This window comes from Anastrepha obliqua, chromosome 3 (assembly GCF_027943255.1).
Source record: "Anastrepha obliqua isolate idAnaObli1 chromosome 3, idAnaObli1_1.0, whole genome shotgun sequence".
Lineage (NCBI taxonomy): Eukaryota > Metazoa > Arthropoda > Insecta > Diptera > Tephritidae > Anastrepha > Anastrepha obliqua.
Window position 1 is genome coordinate 7593785 of NC_072894.1, and position 17422 is coordinate 7611206.

At 38.5% G+C, this 17422-nt stretch overlaps 1 protein-coding gene across 1 annotated transcript; it reads right to left on the reverse strand.

Annotated features, from left to right (window-relative positions):
- Positions 1-4084: 4084 nt before the first annotated feature.
- Positions 4085-17019, reverse strand: LOC129242576 (major royal jelly protein 1). Its single transcript, XM_054879304.1, has 4 exons — positions 16303-17019; positions 8301-8497; positions 4434-4848; positions 4085-4340 (listed from the first exon to the last, which is right to left on the reverse strand). Exons 1-4 carry the CDS (start codon positions 16840-16842, stop codon positions 4212-4214), a joined length of 1281 nt encoding a protein of 426 aa, XP_054735279.1. The 5' UTR covers positions 16843-17019; the 3' UTR covers positions 4085-4211.
- Positions 17020-17422: the final 403 nt, after the last annotated feature.

A 17422-nucleotide genomic window follows, 5' to 3' on the forward strand; every position in this document is an offset into this window, starting at 1 on the left:
TCCTCTCCGAGGTGTGCTGAGTTTATCGCAATAATAGGACATGATCGTATTACACAACCCGTTATTACACAAGCTGATCTTTGTATTCCGCCGATTCATTTGGTATAAGAATCTCTTTTTAGAGCTTTCCACTAAACCACCGATCCATACGATAAAATTGGTCATATAACCATCTTGCACAATCTTCTCTCAAGCATACGTGGAATGATGCAGAGCCGTGCAGAGCCAGAAACTTGATGTCGCTCGTACAAGAAAAGTGGTCCTCAGTTGAAAGACGCTTTTCGGGTAAGAACTGTTAGTATTTAATTGCGTTCACATTCCCATTCACAAAAGGACAGCTTTCCAATTTCAAGATAGGAAAAGCATCCAAGTATCATTCGACTGCTTCTCAGACAGACGTTACGTCGGAAATTGAATTGAATTGAATGACTATTGAAATATTCACCGCGTCTTCTGCGAATGTACGACATTCGATTTCACCCGAAAAGTTTGCCTGTTGATTTCGACTCCAATTTATTATTGAAACTCACTCCAGATGACTTCAGTTGTTTGGATTCTATCGCAAATGTGAATTCAATTAACACTGGTTACGGCTGGTCTTTTTCAGTCAACCGGAAAAGGCTTTACATTTTAAAATTCGGCCTTTACATATTTTAGAAGAAAACTGCCTATAGTAGTTTTGATAAAACTTGGTTTCAGGTCGCAAAGCCAAAGATTATTGTCAGACAATTTACTAATATGTATTACTTTGATTTGAAGCCACTTGAACTAAGTATCCGCTTTTCTTGACATTACTGTAGAGATACATGGCGGTGCAAATACAAATATTTTTTTTTAATTAAATAAAATAATTAGTAATTAATTTCAAGTATGCACGCATTTTGTCGTTATAAAGAGAAAGAAATTCCATTGTTCACAGTATTTCTTCTACTAGTGACAGACCAGGTTTTGAGTGGAAAGAAGCTCTCAGTGACAAAATAAAATATGATTAAAAAATATACCTGTATTTGGACCACCATGCATGCTTACATATATAAAAGTAAATTAATTAAATTTAGCAACATTTTTTCACAGTTCCTGCTTGGAACCTGCTCTCTCGCCTTCACACAAGCGAGGCGTGACACAAAGCCAAGGGATCTACCGGCACTGCAAGTTTTGAATGCCAAACGCTCGGCCTCTTCCCTGATCCGAACAATTGCCAGTACTACCATAAATGTCAGAGCGGTGGCACACACACGCGCTATAAATCTGGTCCCCGGAAACGCTATTCGATCCAGTTACAATCGTGCGCTTTGTCCTCCACCGGAGTTTGCTTCACGCCCGCTTATAAGTGCACAGCTGTCGGTGATCAGGGCGCTTGGCCCGGTGATTTGCGCATAATATATGTTTCACATGCAAAACTAGTGGAAGTGGCGGCAAATTGCAGCCAGTGCTATTTAAATCCGTAGACGGCACACTATTTAATGGAATGACGTGCGTGTGATGGTGCAGTGAAATGCAAGAAAATGGAATATCGTAGATGAAGATAAAGGCACCTACACACGGCCAAATTAGTTTCAAATGACAGCAAATACAATTTTTGAAATTTTTTGTTTCATTTGTGTTTCAATTTCTGATTTGTGCGATTTTTTTATGCATCATCATATTTTATTCTTTAATAAAGCCTGATTAGGAAAAAAGAACCTTTTAAGAGCTTTTTTGTATAGCACCAATTACACAGGTATCCAATTTCTTTAGCCCTATGAATTTAAATTGAATAAAAATAAAACAAAAATAGCGAAAAAATGTTATTTTCAAATTTCTAACCAAATTCGTTTGTGTTTATTTCGTTTAAGCAAATTTATTTTTTAAATAAGTAATACACATCTTCATTACACGCAGCTGTTGGTGATGAAAGGAGAAAGTAAGGAAGAAAGTTAGGTTATAAAAAGCTTTTCAAAGAACAAACGAAGAAAGGAAAAGGAAATAGCGTCTATAGTTAAAACTAAAATTTAGCTACAAATTAAGAGTATAAAGAGGGAGGAAATAAAGCAAGGTAGCTAAACAATTAAAAAAATTAGAAGCGAAATTGAACCAAATTCTAAAAAAATAAAGGGTGGTTAAATTTTAAGGACTGATGTTGAATGCAAACCACACCTAAACGTCGAGTTTTTTCTGCATTTCATTTGACACTTTTCAATTTCAGACTAACTCAATTTGAACCATGGAAAGATACGCAGCCGCGCAACGCTTTAAAGTTATTCAGGCTTATTATGAAAACGGGCGTTCAAATCAAAATGCATATCGCGCACTTCATCTTCAGTGATGAGGCACATTTTCTCCTCAGTGGATTCGTCACTAAGCAGAATTACCGCATTTGGGCGAATGATAATCCAAAAGTGATTGCCGAAAAACCAATGCACCCACAAAGAATGACTGTTTGGTGCAGTTTATGGGCCGGTGGCATCATTGGGCCGCTTTTTTTTCCAAAATGGGGCCGGTCAGGTAGTTACTGTGAATAGTGTTCGCTATCGTGAGATGATAACGAACTTTTTATGGCCCGAATTGGAAGATATGGATGTGAACGATATGTGGTTTCAACAGGACGGTGCCACTTGTCACACAGCTAACCAAACAATGGCTCTTTTGCGCGAAAAATTTGATGGCCGAATAATCTCACGTCGCGGCGATGTCAATTGGCCGCCAAGATCATATGATTCGACACCGTTGGACTTCTTTCTTTGAGGTTATATGACAGAAAAGGTGTACGTCGATAAGCCAGCAACAATTCAAGAGCTAAAGAATGAGATAATTCGGCACATTAACGGCATAGAACCTCAATTATGCCTCAGCGACATCGAAAATTTGGAACATCGGATGGAGGTGTGCCGCCGAGGCCGCGGCAGCTACTTGGCCGATATTTTGTTCCGTGCGTAATTGAGTCATATCAGTATTATCAAAATCAGGAGAAATGACAATATTTTCTTAAAAAAAATGTATTTTATTCAAAATCAACACCGGCCTTGAAACTTAACCATCCTTTGTAAAATGAGAAAGCTCCAAATTTCAAACACGAAATGAGAAACTTTAAAGAATAATATTTAGTACAAAAGTTAAACCAAAACCTTAAGATAAAAATTTTATGAGAAAAGGAGTAGAAATTTTAAAATAGAATATTGAACAAAAAATAAAGAAAAGTATAGGTGGAAAAATTAGAAAAAAACGAAACTGAAGCCGTACGCAAAAAGTAAGAAAAAAATAGTGGAAATATTAAAATGGAACATTCTTGAAAGAGTGAAGAAGAAATAGATGGAGAAATTACAAAATACATTAAACTGAGCCATAGCCGAAAGGTAAAAAAAGTAGTGGAAATAACAAAATTCATCACTGTTGAAAGATGAAAGACACAAATAGGTGGAAAAACTAGAAAATACGTGAAAAATAGTAAAAAAAAGTAGATAGAAATATTAGAAAAGGCATGAAACTGAAGCCGTACGCGAAAAATAAAAAAAGTAGTGGAAAAAAGTAGGTAAAGAAATTAGAAAATACGTGAAACTGAAGACGTACGAAAAAAGTAGTGGAAAAAGTAGGTGGAAAAATTAGAAAAGACATGAAACTGAAGCCAAAAAAAATAGTAGCCGTACGCAAAAAGTAAAAAAAAGTAGTGGAAAAAAGTAGGTCGAAAAATTCTAAAAGACATGAAACTGAAGAAAAAAATAGTGGAAACATTAAAATGGAACATTCTTGAGAGAAGAAGAAAGAACGCAAAAAGTAATGGAAATATTAAAATGAAACATAATTGAAAGAGGAAAGAAAAAATAGGTGGAGAAATTAGAAAATACATGAAACTGAAATTTCTCTTCTTCCTCTTCGTTCGCTCTCTTCTTTCTTTTCTAATGTTTCCACCCTAAGTAAAAAAACAGAAGAAAGGAAAGAAGTGGTATTTTAAAATATAACATAACAAAAAGCTGGAGAAAATTGGAAATAGAAATGGGTCAAAACATGTCGTATAAAAATAAACAACGAAAAAAAATTATAAATTAAATTAAATATAAAAATTAAACTAAAACCATACACCAAGAAAGGAAGAACAAACTTTTAAAAAAAAAAAAAAAAAAAATATATAATAATAATAATAATCATGCAAACATAAATAAAGCTCACTACTATAACATTTGCATATTGATTTGCTTATACACAAGTCATTAAAATTAGTCTCTTAGGTGCGATGTTCAATCATCACGTTCGCTCACAACTGGATGCAGCACAATCGATGCGCCATTGCAGCCTGTACGGTCCGTTATAAAATCGTGGAAATTACTCTCCAAAGCCCACATGAAACGTTTGTGACCAGGCAGCACCTGTGCCGAAAAAAAACAAAACAAAGAAAAACAAAAACAAAAACACATTGCTACGTCGTACACTGAAACTCTCATTACTCATTTTTTTCTAACCTGAGTTGATAACCGGCATTCGCCACCATGTTGCACATCCTTCAAATTGGCCGCCTTAAAACAAGTCTCTGAGTTCCACATGTATATGTCGTTTTCGCCCTTGTAGCGGAAGAACAGATTCGTGCCCCCATCGGCACCAAGCAATACCATTTGCTTGCCATAAGGTTTAGCGCCCACATCCACAATCGAACCAGTACCCTGTCCAACACGCAAGTATTGCCCACGTATGGAATATAAACGTGGCGAGCTGAGGTAAGTGAAGAAGAGCGTCGAGGTACCATCCGGAGTGGTTGTTAATGCCATGTAGAGAACGTCGGTGGAGGGTGCAGTGGCTTTGGGTAAAACGATGCGATACGATTTGCCGCCTGAGATATCGTAAACGAGTATGCTGCGGGCACCCGCATCGGCAACATAACTGTGTGTGAGAGAGAGAGAGAGAGAGCGGGAGGAGAAATGATGAAATGTTGTTGTGGGTGTGTAAAATTTTATATAATATATACATATAAATGTGAATAGGGAAGGCTAAATCTCAAGAATGATAGATTACAAGATTGTGATGTCACTGGGAGTATTTCTGGCTGTGAATAATTGAATAAACAATAACAATAAAATTAATACAAATAAATAATTATTATCACGCCAGTTGATTCTGTCAAATTTGCAGAGAGCAGAATGGCGATGCGCGTATGCGGCCACCTTCTGTGTTCTTTCCGAACTTTTTATAGCCACGCACATTTTTGTAAAATTTAATTTGGGCTGGATTTTTTTTTTTTATTTTGGAATCAGTTAAACTCATATACAATACATATAAAAAAATGGGCGTGGTTTTCATTCGATCGCAATAATCTAATAGTTATATCGGATCTAAATGAGGTGGGAAGCTTAACGTGTAAGCGGGCGAGTTTTATTCGCTCGTTAACGAGATAAACGCATTTACCGAAAATGGGCGTGGCACCAAACATTTCGAAATGCGTTGCATTTCTTTTCTTGGGTTAATTATTTGCACATAAATGGTACTAGGTTTTTTTGGGAAGATTAGCGTTATATGGGAGGGAGGCGTGGTTATTAACCCATTACTACCCATTTTTAATACCAACTTGTCTTGGTCAAAGAGTACACAATATGCATACCAATATTAAAATATTTAAATTCTTGGTCGAGTTATCGTGCGCACGGATGGAAGGACTAGCATTTTGATATCTATACTAATATTATAAAGAGGAAAACTTTGTTTGTTTGTTTGTTTGGTTGTAATGAATAGGCTCAAAAACTACTGGACCGATTTTAAAAATTCTTTCACCATTCGAAAGCTACATCATCCACGAGTAACATGGATTATATTTTATTTTGGAAATAGGGCTCGAGATATAGGTCAAAACGTGGACCCGGGTAACCTTCGGATGTGTATGTACAATATGGGTATCAAATGGAAGCTGTTGGTGAATGCTTTAGTCCAGAGTATTTTTCATGCCACTCCGTGACTAGGGTCTCGAGATAGAGACCAAAACGTGGACCCTAGAATGTGTTTGTACAATATGGATATCAAATTGAAGCTGTTGGTGAATGCTTTAGTACAGAGTATTTTTCATGCCGCTCCGTGACTGGAGTCTCGAGATATAGGTCAAAACGTGGATCCGGGTAACCTTTGGTTGTGTATGTACAATATGGGTATCAAATGAAAGCTGTTGACAAGTGCTTTAATACGGGGTAATTTGGTAATTTTCATACCTATTGATGACTAGGGTCTCGAAATATATGCCAAAACGTGGACCCGCCGTGTCTTTGCATCGAATTAAACCAAACTTATGCACATTGTTAAGTAAGTATTGAAAATGGGTTTCGTAAAGTTTGGTTGTAATTCGGAGCAGTGGCAACGGGTACAGCGTTCTTTTGAGCCAGCCATAATGTCGCTTACTTTTTTAACGCTTGGGGCGGAACCGAACTGTCAAATTGACAGTGTGAGTTACAATGTGTCAATATTTCTTTCTGATTTGGATGCCATAAGGAAAAAACGTAAGTGCAACATGTAAAAATTGTTTGTGAATTTTTTTGGAGTGGATTTTGGAACAGTGAATAATTTCTTACGAAATTTGAGAATTTAATGTGAAATCCGAATGAAATTATGTGTTCGTGGAAAAACAATTTTTTTTCGTTTTTTTTTTGAAAAATATAAATGGATAATGGTTAAAAAAGCTCCAATGCTTAATAAAACATATAAATTGAAACGAAAAATTCATGGATGATCAGGAAAAAAGACGATTGTTTATTCATATGCGCTGATTTGAAATTTAAAAACAATCTTCTTTTTTCCTCATTTTCAATTTATATTTTATATTTACTCAAAAACAAAAAATATTGTTTATGCCAAAGCGCTTGAATAAAGAATAAAGAAATAAATAATATGAAAATCATATATTTTCTGTTCTAAACCATATCTATTCTATTTTAGTGTGCCCAGCGAAGGGGGCCGGGTTTGCTAGTTATATATATAAGTGTCCTAAGCTCAAGTCCCTAAGTATAGGGGGGCGGTTCAAAAAGTATCCATGACAGAGGGCATTTCTGAAGGAAGTTGGTGTTAGCTAGGTGTGCTGCCATCTATCAAACGACGGGAAAACAAATTTCAGACTGATTGATAGGTTAGTTTGGATTTGGCAGCTATTCGAGCAAGACGTGTTTCGTGATTTTCGCTAAAATGAAAAAAGAGCTGTAGCGTTTGGTAATTTGCTTTTTGTTTTTGGATGGGAAAAATGCGAGGCGTTTAAAGCAAAGTTCGATGTTGTCTATGTGGATGCTTCGGCATCTATGACCACAGTTAGATATTGGTTTCATGAATTTTAACGTGGGCGAACATCCGTTTTTGATGAGAAGCGACTAGGACGCCAGGCAGACGTGGTTACTGAGGAAATCATTCAAAAAGTCTACGAAATGATTTTCGCTGATCAACGAACGAAAGTTCACGAAGTAAGAGAGGTCGTAGGTGTGTCGACCGGAAGGGCAATTAATATTTTACATGATAAATTGGCAATGAAAAAATTATCGGCCCGATGCGTGCCGCGATTGCTCACGGTGGACAACAAGCGGATGCGGCTGTTAACTTCGAATCAGTGTTTGGAGCTATTTAAGCGAGATCCGAAGGAATATTTGCGTCGAGTTGTCATCGTTGATGAAACGTGGATTCATTATTACACACCAGAAACTAAGCAACAATCAAAACAATGGATTTCTTCCGGTGAACTTGCTCCAAAGAAGGCGAAGACAGTGGAACTGGCCGGAAAGATCATGGCGACGATTTTTTGGAATGCGAACGGCGTCATCCTAATGGATTTTTTAGGAAAAGAAAAAAACGATCACTAGACAATATTACAGTGAGTTATTGGACCGCTTTCACAAAAACTTGAAGGAGACACGGCCGCTTTTGGCGAAAAGGAAGGTGCTGTTTCACCATGATAACGCACCAGCACTTTCATCCGGAGTTGTCGCCGCCAAACTGCATGAATTGCATTATGAATTATGCCACACCCCGCATATTCAACCGATCTGGCTCGCTGCGACTTTTTTGTTCACTAACATGAAGAAATGGCTCGCGTGAAAAAAATTTAGTTCAAACGGTGAAGTCATCGCCGAAATAGAGACGTATTTTGGAAGGAAGGTTGGGAGAAGTGTATTTTTCTCAAAGGGAACTATGTTGAAAAAAAATTTTTTTTTTTTTGAAAAAAATGGTGTCTTCATTTCTAACACGGGTACTTATTGAAACCCCCTCGCATAAGCCGTATCTATCTCGATTCCTTTATGTTGTTATATATAAGCAAAATTATACTCCCCTTGGGCTCAAATTCGCGGGTATAAAAAATATTATAATTCACTTACACAAACGGCTTATTATGTTTTGAATAGTCGACCACCAAAAATTGCAATCGGGATTCTGCAATTACCAGATCAGTCAAATCTATGATCTTTACTACTTTGTTGTCAGCTGTATTGATTGCTACGATTTTTGGACCGCAACGGCGTATCGGTTGTTCCAGCGTATTCACAAGTCCAACGTCTAACGCCCACAGAACACCCTAAAATTGTAAAAAATTAAATAAGGTTAAGATTCATCAATTAATAAAAAAAATTGCATGATGCGGAGAAAAGTTTCAGAGGTTTAGTTGAAGATTCACTCACTTATCCATATGTTTTTTAAGAAATAAATTAAATTTTTCAGAATGATTAGAGTGTCGAAAATGTAAAAAATATCACCAATCGACGATTTTATGTCTAAAAAACGTGAAAAAATTATCTATAAAAACGGCCAGACATGACATATTTTGTTTCTATTTCTACTTTTAGAATATATGCAGGGTACCTACATACGGAAGCTGGAAACATGCACATAGGTGGCCATAACTTCCCGAAGCCATCATTTTTCTTTCTGCTCTTTTTCAGATAAGACTTGGAAGACTACAATTTAACTCAAGAAATAAAGAGACATGCAATTATAGTTGCCATATGTGGAAATCATACCAATTTAGAAATCTTTAATTTTCTTAAGTGCGTCCATTCATTCTTTCATGAGGTCCACCTTGAATTGGAAGCATCAGACGGCGATGCAGAATCTGTTTCAGAACGCATAAAATGCGAGGAGAGTTTTGACACTGTCCAATCTGCAAAATTTATTTCATAAATGCAAGCACAAGGATCTTCCAAAATCAATGAGAGGCCTTGCGAGGGAGCTTAATATTTCTGAGGTTCTTATCCGTTGCCCATGGATATCTCCGGTTTGAGTCATACGTTATACGCAGAAGACAGTTTATGTTGGAACAAATACGAGAAGAGCGACTTATCCGATGAAAACGCCTTCGAAACAAAATTAAACACCCTTAAGTGATTAAGATGTTATGGCTTTTTCTGGCCAAACAAATGTTGACTAAGACCAAAAGACCAACCGTAGAAATGACAGATGGTTATGTTCAAACTATACAGAGGCCCCTTGCGAAAGAGCCTAATGCTTCTGAGGGTCTTATCCGTCGAATTCTCCATGAAGGTCTACGGTATGAATCTTACGTTATGCGCATAAAGCAGTTAGTGAATATGAATAAGAATACCAAACGCAGAAATGACAGATTCCAAGTTATGTTTCAACCCCAGAGAGGCTCCTGGTGTCATGCACACGAAGCTTCCAGCCACTGTAATTGGGTTGGGTGTCGTGAGCAACAAAGGTCATGCCAGGCCACCACCATTCCTTATTCAAGGATTTCGAGTGAATTCTGCTGCATATATCGAGGTTCTATCGGTAGCAGTGAAATCCTGGAATGTTAGTGAACGCGGTGATAGCCCATATAGTATATCTTTCAGCAAGATCCTGCTCCTTCACATACAGCGATGGCTGCACGAGAATGCATGTCTAAAAATTTCCATACCCACATAACATAGAACTTATGCCTGCCTAACTCCACAGACCTTAACCCCTTGGAGTATTACTTATGGGGCGTAGAGGAGCGTGAAACCAATAAGCAACCTCATAACACTATTTCTTCTCTGAAGGCTCCGTAATGTTCAATATGAATAAGAAGCAATTGATCCGGGCATGCAATCGTTTCGAGAAGTTTATTCCAGCTAATGGAAATTTCATTGAATTATTTTATAGATATATTAGTTTGGGGAAAAATAAATCCATTATTATTGCGTAAAATTTTGAGCAAATGGTTTAAAACTGTTTTATGGACGATCTTTAGCTATTGGGCGAAGCTACGTCTACTAAAATGCCGGTCAACTTCGATGATTTCTGTGATTTTATCGACATTATCGACATTTTCTTTGACATAAAAAGATATATTTAATGCCTGAATGGAATCGACGAAACCAAAATTGCTCATAATTAACTATTAAAGTAACGACACCATAAACACCATTCACAATTTCAGCAGCCTGGCTTGCATTTTCGCCTTTAACCTTTAGCAAAGAAAAACTGTAAAATGTAATGAAATTTTCTCTTCGCTGACTTCCATTGTTGACACTCTGTAACTTACAACTGAATGGAACAACACAAAAAAAAAAACAGAAAAAGGTTTTTTTTCGTGTGAATGGAACAACAAAAAAAAAACAGGAAAATTTTTTTTTAGTGTGAAATGCCACCTTGACAACGACCATAAACTTTAAATTGTTTGATCTGCCGAGAAAATAATACATTTACTTTTCCCCAAGCTAATATAAAAGGTAAATATTGTGTAAAAAAATCGGTTAGTTTTATTAAATTTCATTCAAAATAAAAGCTAATTGGTTTTACTCTCAAGTTCTCCTCAAATACCGAACGTATGTACCCTGTGCCGCTCATGCTCAACTGAACAAGCATGTGTCGGTTTGTGCTATTGATCGGCAAATAAACGAACACCCACTCAAATATTTATGCGCAATGCAGTATGACTCGGATATTTTTACATTTTTCTGTGAATGCATACGTACTCGTATGTACATATATGCACATGCATATGTGTCTACTATTTTATTTGCACATACATATAAATATACTTTCATTATTAGGCTATAATAACAATTTTCATATTTGCCTCCGCAATTGCATTGCCAGCAAAATGGTTACGGCGCCAAATTCTCTTCATTGCTGTAAATATTTTAAATTGGCCCATATTGTGAGGAATATATTGCGCATTTCCATAGGTATGAAAATACCAAAGTGTGAAAATGTCAACTATGCAACTACAAATACACACATACATACATACATTAATTAACTATAGCACTAGGACTTATTGACTTATTGTGACGCTATCACAATTTATTTGCTTCTGATTTAATTTGAATAACTTTTGTTTTTCATTAACCTTCAAAAATCATATAAATCCAAGTTTTAACTTTGTGTAATTTAAATAAAATTCAAGAAATTCTTATAAAAATTTCAAACTTATTTATTAGAAAAAAAAATTTTTTTTAATGCGCAGTTTTATAGTGCATTCAATTTTGGTATAAAAAAAGTGTAAATTGAAATTCGGAGTCAAGGGTCAGCTTAAAACTGTAGGTGTTTGTTTTCGGACAAGTGCCCAATAAAGGGTGTAAGCGCCGCAAAACAAACAAAAATGTACTCTATAATAAAATTATAATTAAATCTGTTCAAATATTTCATGTTGCCTATTTTGCTAGAGTTTGCAGGTGTAGAAAGAACTTTGAGCGTTTATGTATGCCACTCAAGCAGCCTATCAGAAAAAGCTATAAATTTTGCGATTGGCCCCTAATGCGCTACACTGCTCCAGAAAGCGGAATATTGCTGACTATTTATTTGACCAATAATCGGTCGGTGACTTTGGCACAACGTGAATTTCGTCGCAGATTTCCTCGCCGTCCAACGCCTACTGGTGAAACACTGCGACGTTTAACCGCTCGCCTCGAAGAGACTGGCACAACACGAGATGCTGCCAGGCGTGGCAGACCCCGGAGTAGCCGTTCTGCAGAGAATATTGCTGCTGTAGCCGAGGATGTCATGGAAGCGCTGTCGACATCGATCAGACGACGTGCCACACAAATGGGTATCAGTCGACGGTCTTTACAGCGAATTTTGGTACGAGATTTGAAGATGTTTCCGTACAAAGTTCAGACGGTGCATCAGCTGTTAGCTACTGACCGCCAATCGCGTTTAACATACGCTCAAGCCATCCTTAATCTCCACCAAGAGGAAGATGATTTTTCATCAAAAATAATAATAATCATAACCATCTTAGCGGGTACGTAAATAAGCAAAATTTACGCTTCTGGGGCACTGAAAATCCGCGTGTAACCCACGAAGAGCCATTACACCCGCTCCAAGTCACTGTATGGTGTGCTGTTTTCGCTGGAAAAGTCATCGGACCTTTTTTCTTCGAAGACGTCGCGGGCCAAACGGTTACTGTGAATGGTGAGCGCTACAGAGCAATGATCAACGAGTTCTTTTTGCCGCAACTTGATGAATTGGGATTGGGAAACATGTGGTTCCAACAGGACGGTGCAACGGCACACACTGCACGTGCCACAACCGATATGCTGAAGTATGTGTTTCCCGGGTGCCTAATCTCCCGTTTTGGCGATTTGCACTGGCCAGCGAGATCGCCTGATTTGACCGCTCCAGACTTCTTTTTGTGGGGCTTTTTGAAGTCGCGGGTTTATGTCAACAATCCTCAGACTCTTGCAACAATATCCGTTAAGAATGTGACGGAAGTTTTGGCCAAAGTGATGGAAAATGCCATAAAAAGGGCTCAAATGGCAATCAACTGTGGCGGCGTCCATTTACATGACATCATATTCTCGACTTGATGTAAAAAAAATTGAAAGACCAAATAAAAATAATCCACAAGAAGAAACAAAGTTTTTCATTTTTTTGTTAAATTACAGCCAAAAAACATCGGAAGGTTACTTTTGCGCCACCTTGTAGAAAGATGGGTTGCTGAACTTAAACGTGACCGCATAAGCCTTTAAGACGTTCTACGTCAGGGTTGTCCAAAAACAGCAACAACACCTGGAATCGTAGGGAAAATACAGGATCCACTATTGGAAAATCGTCAAGTGACTCAAAGAGATTTAGTAGAAGCTCTAGGCATCTCAAGCAATATTTTGATTGAATTATTGGGTTTCAGAGAGCTGTGTGCACAACGGGTGCCGCATTCGTTAACAATCGAACAAACAAACATTCGAATGCGATTTTCTTCGCAACATTTAGAGGTTTTTCGAAAGAATAAATGGATGAGACTTGGGTTTATTACCATGATTTTATGTCAAAACAAAAGGCTAAAGAGTCGTGCGAACCTGGTTATGGCGCTCCGAAACGAGTTCGTGTCCAGAAATCGCCTAAGAAGGTGTTAGCATCAGTTTTTTGAGATGCAAAATGAATTTTGTTTGGGGATTACTTGCAAACTGGTAAAACAATAAATTCTGAATATTATTGTAATCTCTTAGACCAGCTGAAGGAGAAAAAGCGTAAAAAAGAAGCCAGTTTGCAAAAAAAAAAATATATATTTTTCATGAGGGCAATGCACATTTAACACATGCCACTTTTTGATACATGCCACTCGAGGACAGTATGCAACTAGGTGACACATCCCTAGTGACTCAAAAAGCGGTGAAGTACCTAGGTATTCAACTAAATTGCAGGCTTACGTTCTGGGCCCAGATACGGCACGCGGCTACTAAATAAGCGAAGATTACAGGAATGCTGAGCAGACTAATGGCGAAGATCCGTGGACCAACCCAGAGTAAAAGAAGGTCGATCATGGCTACCACAAACGCAATATTTCTGTATGGCAGCGAAATATGGGGAAATGCGCTAAATTGCAAAACCAAGCGCAAAGCACTGGAGGCTGTGCAACGAACAGCGGCACTCACAGTTGCTTCAGTCTACCGCACTGTCTCAGGTGCAGCAGTTTTTGTGATCAGTGAGGACCTTATGGCTCAAGAACGAGTAGATGCGTGGGACTCTAAGAAAAAGCACACGCCATCACTAACTCCGCGGAACGGAGATGCCAAGTATGCAGCGGTGGCAAAGCCGATGGGAGACTGATACGATTGGCAGATGGACGGCGAAGCTCATTCCTGCAATAGGTAAATGGGTTCAAAGGAGCTTCGGTTCCTCTCGGGCCACGGATACTTCTGTAGTAGCTGCTACGTTAGCTGCGTCATGTCGTCCCAATGCTCGCTCCCGCTCTGAAAGTATTCGATGCCGTGCCAGCTGGTGGTAGCAGAGGAAGAGGAAGGCCTTCTCTGCGTTGGAAAGATCAGGTGGAGAAGAACTTGGCTTCACTTGGTGTGTCCAACTGGCGCCGGTTAGCATGAGAAAGAAACGACTGGCGCGCTTTGTTTAACTCTGCTAAAATCGCGTAAGCGGTTATCGTGCGAATTAAAAAAAGAAGAAGTTCCTGAAAGGGAGTCGCCCCAGAAGAGGAGGAGAGATTGTTTCAGTGGTCACATCACACGACGTTATAGACGACGGTCGCTGTAAGTGCGAAGGCATTTTGAACCCTATCTCACCCACCAAAAAAAAAAAAAACAAAAAGAAGAGCATTTTGACAATCCATGAATTAAAGTGCGAATTATTGGAGCGTCCACCGTATTCACCAGATTTAGACCACTAATGACTTCCATGTGTTTTCAGACCTAAAACAATCATGCGTGTAAAGCGTTTTCATTAAATGAAGAGTTCCTAACAGCTGTGAAAGCGTATTTTGCTGCCCTTCCAGATTCTCACTTGAGGGAAGGGAACTCATAAATTGGAATCTCGTTGGAAGAGGTGTATTGATGCTCAGGAAGACTGTACTGAATAATAAAGTGCATTTCAAATCATAAAATTGTGCTTTTCTTATCGAACCGCAAAACTTTTTGAACACCCTAGCAAATGGTTTTATCTATAATAACACTTCCATGCCATCTCCAAACGGCTATTGGTTTTCATGAGACGCTTTTTCATGTCAAAGATGTATTTGGAAATTAACTATTCTCTGCCGAGGGGCGTTCACTGCTCGAAAAACTATTTATTGTATATAATTTGAGGAGAAATTGGAAAAAATTGAATTTCGTGTGCTTATCAAGCCGATTCATCCTTAGAAACCCACTGTTTCGACTGTTGTTTGGTCTCTGGTGTGTGGTGATGGATCCATGTTTCGTCCACGGTTACAAAACTGCGCAAAAACTCCTCCATATTGCGATTAAATAACGCAAAACGTTCCTGTGAAGTTGTTACACGATTGCGTTTGTGGTCGACTGTGAATTACTGGGTAGTCTGATAAAGGTAGCTGTAAAATACAAACTAACTGACGCAGCACGTTCAAATTTTGACAGGAGTCAACTGACAGATGCCTGTTGACAGGAGCAGTATTTCTTTGTCAGTAAAGAGGTCAGAAATACAAAAAATCACGAACTTATTGACCCGTCCTCGTAATTTGACATTTCACAATCTAAGTAGGCTGTGAAAAAATTACTGTATTGGCGCGGCGCAGAGATATAGCACTTAAACCGATAGGTATAAATATAAGAATTCAGTATAGGACCCAGTTTTATAGTTTCTTAACCCCTATTTTAGAAACTTAACTCCAAAAATTTACTCAGTGTGAATGCTTTATTGCACATTGCGTGGATTTACTCAAATTTAATACAGTCTAATAGTTTTTCTCAACAATAGTTCGCCTACGCAAATAAAGATAAACAGAATTATTCCTTTTTATATTCGCAGTTGTCGGTCGGCTATGGCGGCATATGCCTCTTGGCCATTACAGACACAGAAATGCAAAGCGGTTGGCAGCGATAAGCGCATATCCCAGTGACAGACACATCAGACCTTTATATCCTAAACTAATTCTCGTCCAAGTTTTTTGATTTGTTTTTTGTATCGTTTATCGTTTTTTTTTGTTTTTGTTTTTTTTTTGTTTTTTTTTCTTTTACTAGCAGCTGACTACTTTTCGTATTTACCACAATTTGAAGCAGCAAAAAGTTTGCAATTGTAGTGTCAGATGCGTTGCCAGATGATATCGCATTCTGTGTGGCCCAATATGCTGACCCTGCTCACCCACAATGGCATTGGCAGTGACCTCGTCTGCACCGCCAAGGCGACAACACATAATCTAATATTGGTGGCACAAGCACGCTCCGTTTACGCAACCACACACAGACACACATAACAAATAAGCATACACACACATACACATCTAATTGTACATTTGTATATACGTAGTTAGTTATTTGCTATAAATTAAATATTCACTAAATAAGTATGGAGGGTAGGGAAAAGATAACTAACTAGATTTATTACCAAAGCGCTCTACACGACGCCGCCCAGTGTTTTACTGTTGCATTGCACGAGTCATACACTGGACGTCAGCCTGTAGCACTGTACGATGGCATACTCGTGTATACTCACATGTGGATCCACAACAATATCGACGACGGACTGCAATGCTTGGCAGGAGCCTTCCTCTTGAATGGCCCAGCACGGATATGGCGCTATCTTGGCCACACACTGGCCCTTCTTGAGTTGCACACGACCCAATGTGAATGGCACACCCTGTTTGTAGCGTGGCAGTGCGACGAAGACGTCATCACGTTGTAGTTGGGCACGCGTCACGATCACATTGCGCGGCACATAGCGGCCGGATTGTACGTAAATGTTTTTAGTCGATTCGCAGGGCCAGCGCAGATTGTTGCCGCTTAGCTGGAAGGTGAGTGCGGTAAGTGGGTTTTTGTTCAATTTGCTGACATGCTTGTTGGTGGAGCCACCATAGTTGCCATAGCTATCATAGCTGTCATGGCCAGCTGCGTCTGTCATGTCAGCTGGGTAATCGAGTAGTTCATTGCTGTAGGCAGCTAGCGTGGTTGTGGGCAGAAGGGAGCCAACAAATGAGATGAGAAAGAGTAATAGTGAGGCGAGTTGGGAGTGGGTGGTGCTGTAATGCAACTGCATTTTGTGATGATGGTTGCGCGTGGTAGTTGGCGTGTTTTCAGCTGTCGTCGTCGTCGTTGTTGTTGTTGTCTTTTTATAACCACTACACTTTCTGCGCTCCACTGTTGCCTGTATGCGGCTTAAAGAGCTATTGCTTATTTATACTTTTTGCGTAGATTTGCAACTTCGTCTTGTTTGTTCACTGGAACTGCCAGCAGCGCCACCAAAAATGGTGCATTTATAGCTGCTGTTCATGCTTCGAGAATGTTTACTGTTCGAGCATTCCGCTGGCTGCGTGCATTTCACAAATGTTTGTTTTAAGTTTTTTACTTTCTTTCTTTTGTTTGCTAGTTTTGTTTGGCTTACTATTCATTGTAACATTTAAAGATATGTGACTTAATTTAATATTGCACAGTGGCTAATTTCGCTGAGTAAATTTTCTACAAAACGCTAAAGAAAAAAGAAAAGATATTCGGTCTGTTCATGTAAAAATTATCCACTAACTTGACAATGACTTAATTTTCGAAAATTCGCTCTCACTAAGAAAAATATCAAAAAAAAAAAAATATTTTTCGCTCTCACTGAGAAAAATATCAAAAAA